Source organism: Babylonia areolata, chromosome 20 (assembly GCF_041734735.1).
Source record: "Babylonia areolata isolate BAREFJ2019XMU chromosome 20, ASM4173473v1, whole genome shotgun sequence".
In the NCBI taxonomy this organism is placed as follows: Eukaryota; Metazoa; Mollusca; class Gastropoda; order Neogastropoda; family Buccinidae; genus Babylonia; species Babylonia areolata.
The window spans coordinates 28,561,348-28,583,047 of record NC_134895.1 but is presented as its reverse complement, the minus strand read 5'-3'; the positions used below and the strand labels follow the sequence as shown (position 1 = coordinate 28,583,047).

The window sequence follows — 21,700 nt, the reverse complement described above, 5'->3', positions numbered from 1 at the left end:
ATAATATAACTGTTTTCAAAAACAAAAACGTTATTGCAGGAAATATCACAAACTAAAATCTTTATTTCGTCTACCTTTTCAGTTATGAAATGTCGCGTCCATCATGTTGGTGAATCATATGACTATTATTTTTTATTTGTTGGTCAGTTAAATACATTGCAAGTGTGCTTTAATTGCTTCTGATAGTTCACGTTGTTACGTATTTTCTGACTTCACATTGATATTGTGATTTCGTGAACAGCAAGACGTGGAAGGAGATCCTGGTGATCCTGGTCTTGAACAGCAAGCAGTGGATAAGTTCTTGACTCTGGGCCTTATGCTACAGCATGGAACGAGAACAGTGAGCAGCAAGCACCAGAACATCACGAGCAGCAGGCACCAGCACAACATGACCCAGAGGCAAGGACTGTGGATCAGCCTGTGTCACGAGGCCGGCCCAACAGCAGGGCTGATGCTAACAGACACGATTTCCGACCACGGTCTAAGCAGCCGCGCCAGTCCAATCAATAAACTGTGAAAGGCGCCATGCAGAAACAACAGCAAATCATGGCAACAAAGAGCAGAGAGAACAGTAAGTCGCACGATCCTTCTCCACGTCTTCTTCTAACGTCAATGGCCTCTACAGTAAACTGTGCAACGCTGATTCTATTAACTTCATAAATGAATATAACATTGCGTGCATAACATAAACGTTTTTTTACAAAGACTTTCGTGGCAAATGTGTTCAAGGGTACAACTCATATTCGTCTCCAGCTAAGAAACTCTCGCCCCATGGTAGATACTCTGGGGGTGTCACATTGTTTGTGTGGAATGATTTGTCCAGTTTCGTCAGTGGAACTGAGACAAGCACTGTTAATACGGCTGTTCTTTTAATAAATACGGATACTGCAACTAATCTGTACAAAATTCAAACAGACATCATGACACAACTCTTCCAATTCACTCGCTTGCTCTCTCTCTCTCTCTCTCTCTCTCTCTCTCACACACACACACACACACACACACACACACACACACACACAGAGCATGGATAGGACGCAGTTTCGAACTGTCGTGGACAAAAATATCAGTGCTGCTTAAACAGATGTGTCTTCAGAGAAGATTTGAAAGAGGACGAGGAACAGGACTGTATAATGTTAACATTGAAGGCTATTCCAAATGGTTGGACCTTGAAATGAAAGAGTACATTGACTGAAACCTTTGTTCTGAAGACAAAAAATCCGATTATCAGCAGAAGAGTGGATATTTCGAGATGGGTTGTACTGAAGTAGAATATGAGAGAGATATTCAGGGCTAGTGCCAATGAAAGCTGCTGACTGAAGAGAGTTTGTACGGAATCCGGGACTGAATGGGGGAGCCAATACAGGGTTTCAGAAGAGGTGTGGCATGTTCACATTTGGGAAATTTCAGAATCAGCCTCGCTGCATTGTTCTGAACCTTCTAAGCTTGTGAAGCAGGTACTTTGGGGTACCAGCGAGGAGAGCATTGACATAATCAAGCCTGAAGAGAACAAGAGAGCAGACAACTGTGGCTTTTCAGTGCGACCTACTCATCTATGTACCCATCACGACACTTGTTTCGGCAAATTTGCACTTCATCAGGCATCCCACAGCGATCTGTCAGAATGCGAGGCCTGGTGAACCGTAATCAAACACAGCTGTCTAAGGGAACGCAATAAGTTTTCATTCTTTCTCGTGAGTTGGTTGCGAACATGTGATGGAGTGGACTGTTTTGCAAAAAGCAACATCACAATTTTCCTCGTATCGAAAGGTTACACTTTTTTTTTACACAGCAAAGAAAATCAGATATAAACGATTTGATTCCGTTGCTGTGGAGTGCGGGGCACCTCACGTCATTTTCATCGATTCTTCATCTCACATATAGATTTCACAGAGTAAGTGACACAGAAAGTGAGAACTTTGACACAGAAAGTGGGAATTTTGTTTTAAACATTAAGCATGACACAAATTTACCCGGTATAGGCAGTTACAAACGGGGTTCGAGCTTCCCAAGCCATGTTTCAAAAAGAAGTAAAACAAGAACTGCAAAAACAGGAACAGATATTAATCATTCAAAATCGATTTTTTTTTTTTTTTTTTTTTCGCAATTACATAAGAAGCATAAATAAATGAATCCACGTTATGGTTTGCATCCATGCCTGGGATTTTCTCCGTCTGTTCTGGCTCGGTGAACAAGGGGATAAAGCAGGGATGTTCCCGAGCATCTTCTCCATCTGGCTTACAGCTTTGCTGCTGGACGCCTTTCGTGACGCCAACAGGGATGGTGACATACAGTTTCGCACACACCGGAAACTCTTCGACCTGCGATGACTCCAAGCTAAGACCAAAGTTTTTAGCCTTTCCGAGCCGAGTTCCTCTTTGCACTGATCGCACATTCTCACGAAGATATTTAGTTTCTAGCAGACAACTTTGTAATGGCTTGCAGATGGTCTGGCTTTAAAAACAGTCTTTGGAAGACGAAGGCCGTGTTTCAGCACAGAGATATCACTGTGGACAGGTTCCGCTATTTCTTAACACTCAGAGTAACTAAACGAACCCATATATGTAGTTACACTGTACATCACAAATGGCTGAGAACTGCCTTCGGCAAACTCACAAAGAAACTTTGACACGATCATGGCATTAAACCCTCCACTAATTTTGCCGTGTGTAGTGGCAATGGTTTTCAGAGCCCTGTTGTGCCGCTTTGAGACCTGGACCACCTACCGCCGACGTATGCAACAGCTGGAACGATCCCATCCATGATGTCTGGGGAAGATCTGCAGTATCAAGTGCGTACAGAAATTGTTCACTCTTCAGGCCTTTGAGTTCATGCTCATCAAGTGCCAGGGCAATCTGAAGGTCAGTCTCAAGGGCTACAATATCCACACAGTCTCCTTGGAAAATTTTACCCTTGATAGGACACGTTCGAAACAGGAGTGTACTATTGGAACAGACATTCGAGTCCATCAGACTTGCTGCCGCCCAAGAAAAGTTTTATCTTAAATTTAACGTCTTTTCACTTTGAGTGATATATGACGTATCGTGTGTGTGTGTGTGTGTGTGTGTGTGTGTGTGTGTGTGGGGTAAGGGGATGGGGACTGAAGGGGATATACAGAGAAAGGATAAACGAGAATAATGGAATCAACAATTCGTAAATATTTGTGTAACAGCAATTAACACCATAAACTACAATAGAAATCAAAACCGAATATCAGTAAGGTCGCATCATAGAAACACTCCCATTGGACTATGTAACAGGGATTCAATAAGTTCAATCAAAAGTAATTGGGTGGACATTATTTCTTTTATGTTTTGTTCTGAGAAGTTTCTAACTTTGGATGACTTTGGAAGTCACCTGTTAATGATTTGACACCGAAACAAAATATGATTTCGTGTGATTTGTTTGCCACATACACAATACACGTTTTTACTAAACTTTGTCTTGAAAGCGTTCAAAGAGGTTACCAGTCTATGACAGTACAATGGGAAATCCATCAATTTGGGTAATTTCATTTGTAAACTCCTTGTCCTTTTGGTGTGTACTCCTGTCATCATCACTATGGGAGTCACAGAGACCAGCTTTGGATATAAACTATTACGATCAGAAAAAAGATATTCATATTATTATGAAAGTGAATGTAAACATCCGCCTAAATGAAAAGTATCAAAACCATCTTCAGGTGTTTACAGACAGTTCAGTGCTTGAAAATAAAAACACGGGTGCAGCTTTTGTAATTCCCAATAAAAGTATGTATGTGTGTGTGCGAGGGAAAAAGAAACGAGTTGCAGAGTGTACATGTGCGTGCGGGACTATGTTTATATACTGCTTCGTCATTGATGCTGTAAACTACGTGTGTGTGTGTGTGTGTGGGGGGGGGGGGTTGTTTGTTTGTTTGTTTTTTGGGGGGAGGGGGGTTAACAAATATGTGTGCACATGGTTGTGTGTGTGTGTGTGTGTGTGTGTGTGTGTGTGTGTGAAATTATTATTACGTTATCAGCTTTTCAACTGTTAAAACGCACTGAGCTCAGAACAAAACTCGTTGCAGACGAGTGAGGTGTAAAAAAGTTGCGTTAGTAGTAGTAGAAGTATGTTTAGTATGTTTAATATGTTTAGTATGTTTATGATTTAGTATGATTATGAATATTATCACATCATCATATCACGGTCATCTCTATAAATGTAATGTTTTGCGTTGCGTTGCGTTGCGTTGAACTGCGTCGCGCTGCGCTGCTTTGCGTAACACTGCGTTGTGTTGTGTTGTAATGCATGGAATGGTATCATATCGGATCGTATTACATTGAATGACATTGTACTGTACTGCACACTCTTCTACACTGTACTTATGTACTGTACTACATGATACTGTACTGTAGCTTTTCTGCATTGCACTGCACTGCACTGCACCGTACCGCACCGCACCGTACTGCACTGTACTGTAGCGTATTGTACTGTAATGAATCACGCTGCTCTGTTCGTGTATTGCCCGGTGTACTAGCCTATAATGCACCGCACAGCGTCGTAACTTTACTATATGCACTGTACTGTATTGAACCAGGCTGTCCCGTTAACGTATTGTACTTATTGCACTGCATTGGAGTGTGCTGCACAGCACTAAGCCGTAACTGTACTGTATTGTACTGCACCGCGCAGCGCCGTTATTGTACTGTACTGCATCAAACTGTTCTGTTTTGTTCTGCGCTGCACTGCACTGTACTGTACAATACTATACTGTACTGTACTGTACTGTACTGTACTGTACTGTACCGCGCAGTGTCCTGACTGTCCTGAACCATAGGTCAGCAATGTTTTAGACTGTACTGCACTGCACTGCACTGAACTAATACTGCTGCTGCACCACACTGAGTGTACTGTTCTAAACTATTCTGCACCACGCTTCTCTGTTTCTGCAATACAATGCGATGCAAAGTACTGTTCTGTACTGAACTATGTACTGCAATGTACTGTACTGTACTGCAGTGTATTTTACTGTTCAGCAGTGTACTGCAGTGTATTGCACTGTTCAGCACTGTACCGCAGTGTATTGTACTGTGCTGCAGTGTACTGTAATATACTACATTGTACTGCAATGTTGCACTGTACTGTATTGTACTGATCTGGACTATGTTGTACTTTAATGTACTGTACTGCACTTAACTGTACTGAATTGCACTCACCCAGTTGACATCCAGGTCCCCAGAAACCTTGTGCGCATCCTCGCAGGCACGTTCCAGTGACCTTGTTGCATTCCTCGTTGCCAAGGCAACGACACCGGAAACGACAACGATAACCAAAGAAGCCTGACGGGCAATGACGTCGCATAAGGTTATGTAGCCCATCTGGAAAAGATTGGAAAACTTCATCATAGGCATTAAAATACAATAGTAAGCAATGCCTGTCCTTACGTATGTATGTATGCATGTGTGTGTGTGTGTGTGGTGTGTGTGTGTGTGTGTGTGTGTGTGAGAGAGAGAGAGAGAGAGAGAGAGAGAGAGAAGTAAACGTTGGTAGTAAACAGCAAAACAGGAGAAGAAAGAATAAGGTGCAGTCAGGAGGTAATACAAAAATATACTGAACACGAGAAAAGAAGATACTGAAATACGAACATGACAGATGAAACCTGAGTGGGGGGTCGAGGGATGGGTGTGGGAGTGTCGTGGGGGTTAGTTAACATTTGATAATATCTAACGACGATAGGGATCTAGCTAATAATGTTGATGAAATCAATTTACAGGGTTAAGTGTGAAATGAATTCGTATGACATCGAAAAATATATTTCGAGAATTCAGATGAAATATGATAATCTGTTCCAAGACTGGAATGCATGTACACTTTTTTTCATACAAATTGCTGTTCCATGTGTCTCACTTCAATTTTACCATCACCCTGACCATTTAAAAAAAAGTAATTGTTTTGTAGCTTATACCAATTTTAGCTGTTGATAATTTCCACCTCACACCCCTCTCTCTTTCCCTCTTTACTTAGGAAATTTAATGCTGGTCTTAATACTGCTGGAAACTGTATGTTAAACACCTTCACGTCTAGTAAAGTCCGACAGTGCCTATGGTTTGAACGGGAACTTGCAGTGAAAAGGCGCGAAGTGAGAAATGTATCGCAGCATTCCATAGAATCAATGATGATAATGACAGTGTTCGCAAGGAACTGGCGATCCTTCTCAGAGCGGTATATACATATTTAAGGAAATGATATAAAGTTCCCTACGTGAAAAAACTGAACATTCGCCAAGCGGAAAAAAAAAAGAACCCCCCCCCCTCCCCCCCCCCCCCCGCCTAAAATATGGATATACTTGTGAATATCGGAAGAAATTCCGAAACGCTTTCGAGAATTTTATACTGTCAAGTCTGTACGGACTTCCAGACAGAATTCAGTAGCTTCTGATGAATGGTTTGATCATTTCAAACAGGTTCACGTTTTCAATAGTTAACATAGTAATGAATTCGGTGATTTGACGATGGTGTTAATGATGGTTTTACAAGAGAAGGAAGTTGAAGAGGTTTCTCAAAACTGGTATAGCGGCTGGTGGAATGTGTGGAAACTTTTTTTTTTTTTTAGTCTTTTTTATTTTGTAAATTCTCTTCCAACTGCACTATTTCTTTTCTAATAAATACCTCAGTGGACTCTCTGATAGTAATAGTTGTTGTTTTGTTTTGTTTTTTTAAAGAAAAGGTCCTAGTTTGTTATACTAATATATATCGGGTGTCCCAAAAACAGTGAACCGCTTTTTGAGAAGTATTTTCTCAGTGATAGAGAAACCAAATTCATTGAAAAATTTCACACAGTAACCTTAGGGTATCATCAACAAGTCTGCAAAATATTTAAAAGTTCGGACGCAAATTATGCGAGTATTGTCAAATTCAAAATATTAACTAAATGGGGCAAATATATATATATATATATATATATATATATATATATATATATATATATTATATACATGTATAACAACTTGCACATAACAACAAGATGCTTCTAAAGCCGGATTTAGACGCAGCTATGCTACTGTCGACTATGTTTTTAGCATTATCTTAAAAACAACTACTTTCTCGTGAGAAGTTATTTGCTGCATTGATCGATCGGGGCGAAAAAAGCTTTCGATTTGGTGAACAGGCAGGATCTTGGATGATACTGTAAAATAATGGAATCAGTGGTAACTTGTACAACGCCATGAGAAGCATACAAGAAGTGGTGAAAGCGAAGATACGAGTCAAAGGTGAATGCACCGAAAAATTCGTCTGTCCTCGTTGATAAAACAAGGTGAAATTTGTAGCCCAATATTATTTTCTCTCTTTATTAATGAACAGGCGAGGGATGTATAAGAACAGAGTATGTCTTTATCAAGAAGCGTACCAGGGTCACAAGGAATATATATATATATATATATATATATATATATATATATATATATATTGTGACCAAGCGCGCTATGCTTGCTCCAACACTATTCACGCACAAGCCAGAGCAGACGACGTTTTCTCTCCTAACCCTTGCACAGAATATGTGACGTCACTCTGCTTACATCATTTTGTCCTGGCCAGACCACCTGCTGACTGCTCGACCAGTGTCGCGTCGCGATACGTCATTGGCTGAGAGCAAACTTGTGTTTCTGTTCCACAATATTTAATTAATAGCTCTTTTGTCAGATCAGTAAACTACTAGTATTATATACTGGCAGAATCGTCTTAATTCCATCTTTAAATCTATTCCATTTATGTTTGCCTACGTGAAACTGATTTAACGCAGTTTGTAATTTTCAGCGACGAGCTCGTTAAAACTGACCCTGTTCAGGTGACTTAAATTAAGATTATAAATTCATGTTAAATAATCAACACTTCATTTTACACTCATTATAAAGTAGGCGTTGAGCTCTTTCTTTTGCAACTTATCCGATGCAAATCAGTTCAGTAATCATCTAGAAATCTGTCACTGAACACCTTGTAACAAGCACAGTTCTCATCAGATTTCTTCAGATTAGTGACGATTTGGTTTGCAGCCCACGTGATTGTCTTTGTAGTTCGCCTCATTTGTATAAATTGGCCGAGCGGGTGATGAGTGGTCACTTCCACACCCGAGCCAGCCACGGCCAGCACCTGCTCCCTTTGTCTCTTGCTGTGTAGTGGTCAGTGTCGTTCCCACAACAGCATCTACGTATGGCTGTAAGTACTATTGTGTAGAACGTGTTGACTTGTGAAAGGTATTCTTCGACACAGTACTTGTGTTCATATAAGTATGTTCAGTTGTTGCTTTGTTCAGTTAATTCTTTGTTCAGTTATGGCTTTGACATGTTAGGCACAGCTCGGTTATGATTGATCTAGAAAATCGCCATGTCGTCATATGCTCGTAGCAGTATTCCATTTGAGTCTTCTTAACGTCACAGTCAGTGACGTCTCTGGACACAGATAGTTTGTTCCAGAATGTTCTAGTGAGTGCGTGAAGTCCATTCACCATTTAATGGTTAAGCCATGGTGGTTCTTCACTTACTATCTGGTCTATCAGTTTGCCAGTATTATATCTAAGCCACTGATTCTCTATCTTGTTTGTTATTCAGGTATTATCTTTCACACTAATATCAGTAGTACTGCTACAGTGTGCTCAGTACTCTAAGATGTGTGTAGTATTCTGCTGTTGTGATTTCAAGATAGTGTTGGATTAATCGCTTCAATCACTTTAACTGCGCTATTTAAATGTATTAGAAATGTCATTTGATGTCAGCGTTTGGTCTTCACACATATGCATTTTGTTGTTGCGGATCCCAAACCCGAGTGATAGTCTTTCCATGTAATATGTATACATGTGCTTTATTATTCACTTGTGTTGACATGTTGTACTTATGACATTTGTTTGTGTCATTCCAGGCACTGTCTTCTTCTTCTCTTTTTATCTTCTCTTAGTTCTTGTCTTCTTCTTCTTAGTTCTCCTAGATATCTTCTCTTAGTTTTTCTCCATGTAACTATTGTAAATAAAACAATAGAAAAACCCATTTGTGACTGGCCTCTATATGTCCCTGGCCTGTGTGTGGGATCTTGTCTATCCTTCAATTAATCATATTTAGTTAAGTCTTTTGTGCCATACCCTTCAGTAACCACTCGGTACACGGCCACAAAAGATATATATATATATAAAATACAAAGTACAACTGTTAATCAGGAATCGTATACAAAAACACAATCATACAGTGGGGTTTTAGACACATATGCATTGCTACAAGAGTGACAGGATATAATTGCCTTGCGCGTGTTGTGTGTGATGCTTCTCTTTGGTTTTGCGTTTGTGATACACGTGTATTGCGAGATTTTCGGAGGCGAGAATGTGCATGTATGAACGTTTTAACTAACGGAAGTGTAGGCCGGACTCTGGTGGCGACAGGATGTTTTCTGAGTGACTTCTGTCCTTTCTATGTTACTTATATTTCGTTTACTCTGTCCTCTTAAAAAAAAAAAAAAAAATAAATAAATAAATCTCTCTTTTATGTTCGTAGTATGTTAGGTTATTGCCTTGTGTTGTTTACTGTATCTTTAAATGAAGTTTTATTTCTTTTGTTCATTACACCTCCATGTGTTTATTATTTCGTGTGAGTCCCACCGTAGTGCTTGCCAATCGCTCTTCCTTACCCACTTTGGAATTGTGACATTGGTGGCAGTGGTGGGATTCGAACCCACGCCTCCGACGAGGCTGTGCGTCAGTAAAAGAGCTGTGCGTAAGTAAAAGAAATGAAGACTGGTGTTCTCTATTCTCCTGTTGCTACCGGGTCCGCGGAGACGGTGACTCGCACTCGGAGGGGCGGTATGAGGTGGGGAGGCAGGGGGGTGGGTCGGGGTCGGAAGCCAAGGTTTGGAAAGGCTGTCAGTCACCCCAACCAAGCACGGCCTGTACGGCCGACAAACCAAGTCACCCAGTTTGTATTCCTTACGACCAAGTATTTGTATTTCTTTTTATCACAACAGATTTCTCTGTGTGAAATTCGGGCTGCTCTCCCCAGGGAGAGCGCGTCGCTACACTACAGAGCCACCCTTTTTTTGTTTGTTTGTTTGTTTGTTTTTTCCTGCGTGCAGTTTTATTTCTTTTTCCTATCGAAGTGGATTTTTCTACAGAATTTTGCCAGGAACAACCTTTTTGTTGCCGTGGGTTCTTTTACGTGCGCTAAGTGCATGCTGCATACGGGACCTCGGTTTATCGTCTCATCCGAATGACTCATCCGCACGCGCACCACGCCTTCAGTACAGAAATGAAGCAGTCCACCCCCTTCCCCTTTACTTTGTGCCTTCCCTCTGCTTCGTCACACCACAGCAGAACTGTCACCAGAAAGGTTGTGCACACACTTTCGCCGGGACTCCCCGGTTATTTTTAGCGAGAACCGCGTGCGCATGCGCGTTTCCATTGTCGGTTTTTCTTGGGCACCGAAATGCTAAAATATCGTAGTGGAAATCACCTGATGATGTGATCTAACTCTCCCGAAAAGCTGTCCGAAGACAGGCAGTGCACACCCAAAAATGTTAGTTACGGTGGTGGGCTGCCCATGACGTCATATGACCTTTTTTTGTTGTTCTGCAAGCGACGAAAGCGTGTGCACAACCTCCCCACTGTCAACGCTGTGCACCTGGGGGAGGGGGGGGGGGAGCAAGAAAGGGAGGAGCGTGCGGCTGAGAGAGAAGCTCAAATGCGTGGTGCAAAGGTCAGAGAACGAGAGTATGAGAGTATGCAGCACAGATGGAGATGAAGAAGGTGGAACTGGAACAGTTACGCCTTCACGCTGAATTGAGTCACCAAAGCTAGAGTGAAGTGCCAGAAGTTGGAGCTGTGCATAAAAGTTCAATTAACCCAAAGTTCAATGAAGGTGACAACGTGGCTGCCTATTTTAAAACTGTGGAGAGACTGATCACCGTTTACAAGTGAGATACTAGTACATGGGCTACGACTGGCAAAGTACGTGAAGCTGTAGTTCGCTTGTCTTCTGAGTACACGTTAGAAGTAAAGGCAGCAGTATTCAAACAGTATATGAACTGAGAGCTGAGACGTACAGAGCTAACTTTCGTGGAGTTCGTCGTCGACGAAAGTCGAGACTTTCAGACAGTACCACACTCGTATACGATCATTTTTTCTACACTGGCTCGACATGGAAGAAAATGATAATGTTGAAAAGTTGCCTGATTTATTTATTAGAGAGCAGGTTATGGAGAATGCCCCAGTTGACATGAAAACTCTTCTGCAACAGTGCAAGCCAAAGACTGCGGAAGAGCTTGTGACACGAGCAGATAACTTTATAGACGCTCATAAACCTCGAGGTCCATTCCGACCATACTCTACAATGCAAGCAGCAAGTGTACAGTCCGCAGACAGAAGACCACTAGCAGACAACCCCAAGAGGCTTCACTGTTACATTTGTGGCTCGACTGAACACTTGAGGAAGAAATGCCCCAGAAGACCATCAACCTCGGGCCTTAATCCCACAAACTTGGAAGCATCGTCTACAAGTTGTCCATCTTCGAGCTTTTAAGTGGGCTGCTGTCTTGCTTCTTCAACACCCAGGTCTATAAATGGTACAGTAGGTGTTAAAGAAGCGAGTTCTTTCAGGACACGGGTTGTGATACACTGATCCTTCGTGAGTCACTTCTGCCATGGGAAGTTTTCACTGGAAAATCACGAACTCTTTTGATTGCTAGTGGAAGTAAGGTTAGAGTAAAAGAAGCGGAAGCCACCCCTGATATCATCAGTGGGAAACACTCTCCTCTGATATCATCAGCAGGGAACACAAAGTCCTGACACTACCTAACCCATCCTGGGATGCGATTGTTGGGACTTTGATGGATCTCCATTTGGACTCTGATGTGGAGGGTGCCAGTGTGATGCTTGCAACAGTGCAGACCAGAGCTCAACATAAAAAGTCTGACCTCTTGAAACTGCTGTGGTTACTATACTCACCTTGGAGACAAAAACACATTGGTTCTCGAGCAACAGAAGGACATCGTTGTGGATACACTCCGTCAGATGGAGATTGCTGCTTCTTCTGATATTAACAGAGGCCAAGCCATTTTCTGTAAGGTAGATGAAGTCCCGTCTCGAAAGTACAGACCAGCAAAAGGTTCAGACAGGAGAAAAACGCAGACATTTCTGATGCACGTGAGTTGGTGATTGCGAGTTTATGGGAGGCAAGAATGTGTATGTATGAACGTTTTACGGTGATGCGGACCAGGCTCTTGTGGCGACAGGATGTTTTCTAAGTGAGTTATGTCCTTTTCCTCTCTTTTCTTTATTCCTGATATTTCGTTTACTCTGTCCTCTTTTTAAAAAAAAATCTCTTTTATGCTCGTAGTCTGGTAGGTTATTGTCTCGTGTTGCTTACTGTATCGTTAAATAAAGATTCATTTCTTTTGTTAATTACCCCTCAATGTATTTATTATTTAGTGTAAGTCCAACAGAGATTGGCCATCCCTCCTCCTTACCCACTTTGTATTTGTATTTGCATTTGTACACTTACTTGTATTTGTTTTACTCTTTTTGTCACAACAGAATTCTATGTGTGAAATTCGGGCTGCTGTCCGCAGGGAGAGCGCGTCGCTACATTGACAGCACCACCCTCTTCTTTTTTTCTTTTTTTTTTCTCCCTTTTTCTTTTTTTCTGTCTGCAAATTTATTTGTTTTCCTACCGAAGTGGATTTTACTACAGAATTTTGCCAGGGACAACCTTTTTGTTGCCGTAAGTTCTTTTACGTACGCTAAACGCATTGCTGCACACGGTACCTCGGTTTATCGTCTCATCAGAATGACTAGCGTCCAGACCACCACTCTAGGTCTGGTGGAGGGGTAGAAAATACTGGCGACTTCCGGTGTGATGCTATCAGGGCCAGCAGCTTTTCTCATTTTCAAATGCCTGAAATGGCGTCTGACTTTTTTCTTTTGAACTGTGAAAGGAGGAGGGGAGTGAATGCTGAGTGCATCCACGCCGGAATTTGACCATAGTTTGTCAAATCGCGAGTAAATCCGTAATGGTTAACAGGTGTGACGTTAACTCCAAACTTAATTGAAATTTTAAATCCTGCTGTTTGTTGACGATGCTTTGCTGCTTTCTTTTTCTGTTATTAGTTTGCAGTGACAGCTAGGAGTTTTGAGAGAGGCCTCAAGGTGGTTGAATGTCACAGCTGATTTTGAGAAAACTAAAGTAGTTGTGTTTCGTAAAGATTGGTATCTTGTAACAAGAGAGAAATGGTTCTTTTGTAACATAAAACTAGAAACCATTTATCACTACAAATATTTTGGTGTGTTTTCTTTTCCCCTCTCTTTTACCCACTCAGATGAGGACAGAGCAGCTGAAGCAAAAAGAGGAGTAGTTTGTATTTTAAAGATATTGTGGTCATTCATTGAGAAACATCCGAAAGTATTCTTTCGGTTATTTGATTGCCAGATTCAACTTATGGTTCCGAATTTTAGGGGTTAGGTACAGACCATACGAAGAAAGAATTCATCTGTTTGCCGTGAAAACGTTATTAAATGTTTGAGTTAATTAAAACACACCCTAGGTTATGTGGGAAATGGTAGGTATCCTCACTATATTAATATACATATTGTGTAAAATATCAGACGATCGTTTACTTTTTGAAAACGTATAAGATATTGTTTACCCTCCCATATAGAAATCCAAACAGTCTAGCTTATTTCATGTTTTTCTTTGTATAAATATGGTTTGCGGGAGAGGAGCGTATGGGGCTAATCAAAGTGAATGACTAATTGCTTTGTAAAAGGATGGCAGAGTGAGCTAAAAAGCAAAGACCGGTATGTGTTGTTGTTTGTAACTCATAATTCAAACAAATATTTCGCGTTTTTTCAATATTTGTTTAACTTAAAGCAAAGGGTGTTAAAAGGAACAGGGGGATGATTGCAGCCCCATTTTGTTTTCTTTGTCAATTAGCAGTTCAAGAAATTAATAATGGGAGACATGGGGCTTTCAGTTGATGTTGAATCGTTTACATTTATTAGCTGATAACTTTAATGTCAGAAACTGTTATAGGCCTACAAACACAGTTGAATTCACTTCATTAAAAGTTAATAAGGCTAAAAGTATTGTAGTATTTCGGAATGGTGGTTATTTAACTGGCTGGGGAAAACGGTTCTATGATGGTGCACTGATACCAGTTGTAAGGTTTAAAGATACTTGGTGATTTTTTTTTTTCACACGCTACAGTTTTGTCGATGCATGCAAGTAGGGCCAAACACGCTTTAATCTGCATCATGAAAAAGTTACAAGAACTCAATAATACTTATTTTGATTTATTCATTAAGCTATTTGATGCTCAGAAACAACCAGTTGCGCAATACAGTTTGCACAACTATTATTATGGGTCCCACATAAAGCTTGCTGTTCTGACGGTTCATTGTTAATTAATTCATACTTTTACTTCCAATGTATTTTAGGAGTAGACAGTCTATCCCCTAATGAATATGGAAATGAAATTTGTTCCTTATCTTAAATGCCAAACATCACTGATTGAAAGGGTACGGAGAACAGCAACGTAAATAGTCAAAGAAAATTTGTTTTTTAATGTAACTATCTGAAAAGAATGAGACTCTTAAACTGATCCTCATTGAAAGGAATGCATATAAGAGGATATATTAATGTAACCTAAAAAAAAAAAAAACAACCTTAATGAATTAGAAGAAAACTAACTGATTAATCACCTTCATTATGATAAAACGAGAAACCGTGAGGGAAAAGTACATATTCAGCGTTTCAGTAGGCCTACTGTTATTGCTTTAGTTCATTGCTCTAGAAATCACTGCCACCTTAATTTAAAACAGCACCATCTACCAATACTTTCAAAAATCTCCTGGACACATCCGAAAGTTTTAGCAAAATACGTTTTGATTTTGATGACTGATTTGCAGTAGAAGAGAATACGCACATATGTTCAATTTGCAATCCCTGGAAACATAAGCATTTTCATAAGCCACGAGGCTTAGGCTCGAGTCAATCCCTGTACTACTACTACTATTGTATGATGCAATTAAATGTTTTTAATATCGGTAAAAATGTTTTTCAAATAAGCCTAAAGATTATAAACAACCAACTCTGTTGAAAATTAATCTATTAATGTATTCAATGTCCTCAAAAATTGTTCAAAACCTGTCGTTGTATTTATAATGGATAAAGACAGGATAAAGCTTTTAAAATGATGTATGATATGCTGGAGGCAGAGTAAACTGCATAAATAAAATACGCGCCTGTGTGTTTGTGTGCAGGTTTGGTTTTGTCTCATTAAACAAGGCAGCATTCAGGAGTTCATTTGTAATTTTTGCCAGCGACAGATTGATTGCAGATGGCAATAATGGTCTGATTTTATCCAAACAAATAAAATATAATCTAAGAAATATTTGAGATTTTTTTTTCCAAATAAGCCTAAATATTAAAAACAACCAACTCTGTTGAAAATTAATCTATTTATGTATTCAGCTTCCTCTGAAATTGTTCAAAACCTGTCTTTGTATTCATATGAAGCTTTCAAATTCCGAAAAACCACTACTTCATGAGATTATATATTTTTCTGCATTCTGCGTTCTGTTTCATAACGCAGAGTAGTCTATTGTCTGGTGTGTCGTATTTTCACATATTTTGTAATATATTTTCACTACACGATGTTCACACAGACTTTCATATGGGATCTTGGATTATATATGAATAAACTATCTTCAGTCTTGAATATTTGCTCTCTCTCTCTCTCTCTCTCTCTCTCTCTCTCTCTCTCTCTCTTGTGAGAAAGATTTACGAAAAAGTGGCCGTAACAAAACACTAACTATAACATTCACAAGCCAAACTACAACATACACCAGCATAATTACAACATTCACCAGCTGAACTAAAACATTCACCATCGAAAGCACAACATTACCAAGAAAACTACAACATCCACAAGCCAATCCATAGACCTTCACCAGCCAAACTTTTCCATTTACACTGCTCAGAATGTGATGGTCGTTTGCCATCCATCCACAGCATACATCACAACAACAACTTACTTCAAACAGTTTCTGGACAAATTGGACTGGGGGAAATCATTCTCCATAATTAACTGGTAAATACAACGAAATAAAAGAACAAGTACAACAAATAACAATTATGTAAATAAATATGTAAGTAAAATATGTGTCATTAGATTTCTCATTCTTTCTGTTTCTCTGTCTGTCTGCCTATCTGTCTGTGTGTATGTCTCTCTGTATGTCTCCGTCCCATCTGGTTTGCGTGGAGAGGACGGCTGGAGATGGTGTGGATGCGCGAATGTGTGTGTGTGTGTGTGTGTGTGTGTGTTGTGTGTTGTGTGTGTCTGTGTTGCTTTCGTCATTATTCGGTTAACATTGTTATTCTGAGTTGTTTGCATGAAGAATTAAAACCATTTGTCACTTGCTGAATCTTTAAAAAGCAATTATTTGATATTTGAATTGAATGAACAGACAATGTAATATATAAAAGACGTTAAAAGAAACGTTCACATGAAAACTACACGCATAAAAAGAAAAGAGATGGAACATAAAACAAGACAACCTAAACAACACTCAAAGAAAGGTCAAAATACAAAACAACAAGCACCAAGGTCACAGAATGCACGAGACAAACGGAAGGAAAAGAAAGACATACGACCACTCCCCATCACAATGACACTATCCCCAATTTCTTATTTCATTGCTTTCTTTTCCTGTCTTTCATTCCTTGCTTCTTACAACACACAGCAAAACAAACGACGGCGGCTAAGCGTTTTCTATGTAACCGCTGATTTGTCGCTTATGCGGTTGACAAAGCTCTGCCAAATATTTTGTCACGGGCGACAAATCAGCGGTTAACTGGGCATACAGCTGCCACTACTGCATATCACTACGTCACTATCACTAAGCAACACATAGATCGTGAAAAACAGCTCTATACCAACCTCTCATGTCACTTCTGTGTCTTAAAGAGGAAGCTGAAAAAAGAGAAAAAAATTAAAAATACCATGTAAAAACAAATCATTACGGCAAGGCTTATTTTGTTGCACAAAAAGAGTAATAAAACAAAATAACGACAACAAAAACATATAATGATAATAATAAGGATAAAATAAATGAAAATTACACACACACACACACACACACACACACACACACACACACACACATATGACAGGACTGATTACTGATGACGATGACGCTGAGAACCGAAGAGAAATTGACAGATTTCCGAACTGGTGTGATGAAACTTACCTTGAACTGAATGATGGCAAAACAAAAGAATTTTTAATGACTTCAGAAAAAAGAAACAATGAAAAGTAAAATTAGCATAAAAATGAAGTGGTTGAACAAGTGTATTTATACAATTATTTTGGTGTGATAACTGAAAATAAGCTTTCTTGGAATGAAAAATCCACAGCAGATATTAAAAAGAGCAACAGCCGCATGCACTGTCTTAGAAAAAATTAGGTCTTTTAATGTGTGCAAGCAGATGCTCCAAATGGCTTTTACAAATCTGTTGTCTGCAGCGTTTTAACTTAACGGCGCCGTGAGGAGTTTCAGTTTCAGTAGCTCAAGGAGGCGTCACTGCGTTCGGAAAAATCCATATGCGCTACACTACATCTGGCAAGCAGATGCCTGACCAGCAGCGTAACCCAACGCGCTTCGTCAGGCCTTAAAAAAAGGGTGAATAAATAACAGATAAATACATTAAAAAAAACAAACCTACTACCACTAATAATAATATGTATAAGGCGCAAAAACTTGATGAAGTCAACTATAAGCGTACATAAATAAGTAAGTTAAAAAAAATAAACAAATAAAAATTATAATATAAAAAAGGTAATAATAATAATAATAAATAAATAAGACAACAATGATGATAAATAAGCAAATAAATGTAAAACATGGAGACACACATTCACACATACACCCACATATGCATAACAGATATGCACCAAACATGCAGTTTCACAGATATGAAAGCACAGTCAAATACACATAAACATTCATGAGCCCCAACACACACACACACCACACATTCACACACACACACACACATTACCCTGCACCTCCTCTACCCCCCTCTTCCACACACTCATTTCCAGGTTACGTATAGCAGCTTCCACGGCACACACACATACACACACACACACAGATGAACACTTACTTGTACAAGCACACACACATACGCCCATATCCCCCACCCCCAACCCCACACACATATATACAAAGATGTGTATATATATATATATATATATATATATACACACACACACACACACACACACACACACACACCCGCACGTTCCAATATCCCGTTGCTCCTACAGTGTAGGCATGCATACACTCACATACCTCCTCCTCTACCCCCCCTCCCCCCTCACACACACACACACAGACACACGCACACATACGCAAGTGCACAGAACTCTCCTGACACTTGTGTACACTTACACCCTCGCGCATGCACAAACGCACTCAAACACACAGACCCACAAACACACACATACACACACGCACAGAGGCTGCCACTGATTGGCCGCAAGCGGGATGGGAAAAGATCTCTGATGCCAAGAACGTGGCATCTAGTATGTTGCTCAGTCTATTGTAATTGGAAAAGCCCACAGAGACTCTGTTCCGTTTTGAAGAAATTTGCGCAATGTTGGTTTGGAAATGATGCCGATATTTGTTTGATTTGCAAAGCATCGTGTTCTACCTTTCATGTTAGACTTACGGCTGCTCCCTCTCTCTGCTTTTATTTATTTGAGGCGATCGATGGTGTGATGGCCATGTACCTGTTCTTTTTGATATTCTTTGACTTTTCTGAGGATTTCCGATTTTCCTAGATGTAGGCTGCTCGTTGTTGTTGCGTTACCAGCAAGTGTGTCTGCTCGCTCATTTCCCTTTACACCTGCATGTCCCGGGCAGTATGACCATGTGAGTTTTTTAATCTGAAAGTTGCGCATTGCCTTATGCCACTCTGGGCTTCCCATTCCGTTTTCAATTTTCTGTATGAGGATTACTGAGTTGGTTAGAATCATGGCATGTTGGTTTCCGGACATATGGATGGACGATAGCCACTGGAGGGCATGTGTCATAGCTTCAACTTCCATCGTTAGGCTGGAGGATGTGACTTTGTAGGCAGCATTCTCTTCCCTAATTGTTTTTCCATTTTGTTTCGCAGTGAATCCCCAGCCGGATTGGTCTTTGGTGACTGAGCCATCTGTGTATATGATGATGTCCTCTTCTTTACTGTTTTCTTCTATGAGTAGCTTCACTTCCGCATCAGTTTTGCCCTCTGGCCATTCCGGACAATGTCTTCCTAGAGTGGGTGAAATGGCTGTGTTGAATAGATGGTTGAGGTTTTCGGGGTTTTTCTCCCATTCTTTTGTTTCTTTCAGGTTTTGTAGTCGGCATACTAGCTGGATTGTGTCTTCTGCTTGCCCCATCCATGATCTTCCTCGTCCTAGACGGCCGCCTTTTGGTTCTTTGACAGCGTCATGCAGTGGGGTTTGAGGGTTTTCTAATGCTTTGAAGTAGGTCTTAACCTGTTCTAACTTGTTTCTGGCCTGCACTGAAGGAAGGTCAAGCAGGTATCGCATGGTTTCCGTGGGCGTGTCTTTTGTTGTTCCAAGGATCAGCCTCATAGCTTCATTTTGAACTCTTTCTAATTTTAGGAGGTTGCTTTGAGATGGTGTTGTTAGCCCAAGTCCGTGGTCGATCATACTGAGGACGAGTGATTGTTATAGCAGGAAGAGGTGGCGTTGTTCAATACCTTTGGTTGCCATTGCTTTTAAGACTGAAAGGCCCTTTTTGCATTTGAGAACAGTATTTTCCGTATGTTTTCTGAAGGTCAGCATCGTGTCGAAGTGTATTCCTAGGTAGCGTAGGCATTCGGTTTTCTCGATCTGAATCCCGTCGAATGACACAGGTGGTGGTGATTTGCTCGCGGTTCTGTTGTTGAGGGTGCACAGCAACGTTTGGGCTTTCGCTGGATTGATGGAAGATCCTGTGTCTTTGCACCATTGAGCAATATTCTTTAGTTGTTTCTGGACTGCTTTAGTTCTTTCCTGAGCATCTTTCGAAGTTTTGCAAACAATAGCACATTAGAAAACTATGGCCCCCATAAAATCACATTCTTGAAACATTTGCTGTTTGAGGATTGGAGAGACAGATAAGATCTTGTTACATTTATAAGCATCAGGTTGGCCCTCTGATAACCTCTCTGTTATCTCCAAGACGCCAAATCGTGAGACTTCGTGTTGAAAACAATTGTGAGATAATCACAGAAAACTAAATGTGTTTGAAACCAGTCTGCTTTATTCCACTGAGTGTTAGGGGGGAGGTGGTGGGTGCTCGGTGGGCAGACTTTATTTTCCTGGCTAATATCGCTTATTTTCACGATACACACAACGCATTTTGAACGAAAACTATTCAGATAAGTATCTATTGTATTCTGAAGCAGGGGAACATGACATATCTAAATATTAGCCACAAAACCACACGATTTTGCGACTCACAGGCGACTCCTGGCAAAACAGCACGAGCTCCATGTCCAAAACATCTCGTTACATGAATTCATTCATCCCTACAGCCATTTGCGCACACAATCAAAGCATGCAATACACTCACTCATACGACTGTGGCATAATCACACACCCCGGATCCCCAGCACCACCTAAACTCCAAAAGTAGGCGAGTCCCTGGTGCAGACATTTTGGCGTGCATGTGGGACCATACGTACGGCTGAGCACGGGCAAGCGTTACTATGTGTGTGCGTGATTGTATTTAAACAACAACAGGATTTCATGTATTTCAATGTTAAATTACTGAATGTATTGGCATGATATATGTTGTGTGCCTTAATTTGTAATGTGGATAAATAAACTGTTTTTGAGTTGAGTTGAATTTGAATAATAAACACACGTGCACATACTCAGAAACATATACACATACAGTTCATATATATTCATTCATACGCATGCACACAGTTTACTCAATAGTACAAACAGATCATTACAATATTTTTTTTAGCACAGTTATATGAGTCATCCACCCCATCCAAAAATCCATCCATGCTATCTATACATGTATGCATAATCCGTTCTAAAAGATTTTCACTTGTTATAGAGAGTGGCATTTCAAATAATTATTTGTATATCTTGCCGTTAAAGGTAAGAATGGTAACCATTTTGTTCTAAAGCAGTGTATATTCCAAGCTAATATCGTGTTGTAATCTTCGATTCTGAATCTTGAAACAAGATAATTTTCAAAAGAATGTACGTTTGGGAAGCGGTTTTTTTTCTGATTTGTATTTAAAGACATAATCTTTTCGAGGAGGATGAGTAGAAGAAGAGTCTGTAAGCATATCATCGTCGAAACCAAATATTTCAATGTTTTCAATTAAGCTTTTAGTTTGCACAGTTTGTACATTTTGATTTAAGTAATTACTCCACGCTTATCCAGAAACGTTTGGAGTATTCGCATCGCCAGAAATTGTGCTGAATACTATCGTTTTTCTTCTAAACAAAAACAAATTCCTGTTTATAATTCGCATTTCGCATTGGAAAAAGTATATTGTCTATAGATATCAAATTGAAGAACACAATTCAGTGATCATCCATGAAATACACAATTTCAAGGAAGAAAAAAAGGTTAACATACTTACCTCTACTTGGAAACAACATTCAATAACACAGTTTCTAAAGCAGAT

At 40.1% G+C, this 21,700-nt stretch overlaps 1 protein-coding gene across 2 annotated transcripts in view; it reads right to left on the bottom strand.

Annotated features, from left to right (window-relative positions):
* LOC143295377 (receptor-type tyrosine-protein phosphatase T-like) overlaps nt 1-21,700 on the bottom strand; it is a 328,714-nt gene that overhangs the window by 213,664 nt on the left and 93,350 nt on the right. Inside the window, exons 2-3 of one of the 2 annotated variants that reach the window (XM_076607040.1) lie at nt 16,929-16,961; nt 5,178-5,339 (exon numbers count right to left, since the gene is read on the bottom strand). In XM_076607040.1, coding sequence (XP_076463155.1) covers nt 5,178-5,339; nt 16,929-16,961 — 195 coding nt within the window. The remainder of the gene's footprint in view (nt 1-5,177; nt 5,340-16,928; nt 16,962-21,700) is intronic. The other variant, XM_076607042.1, reaches the window with a different exon arrangement.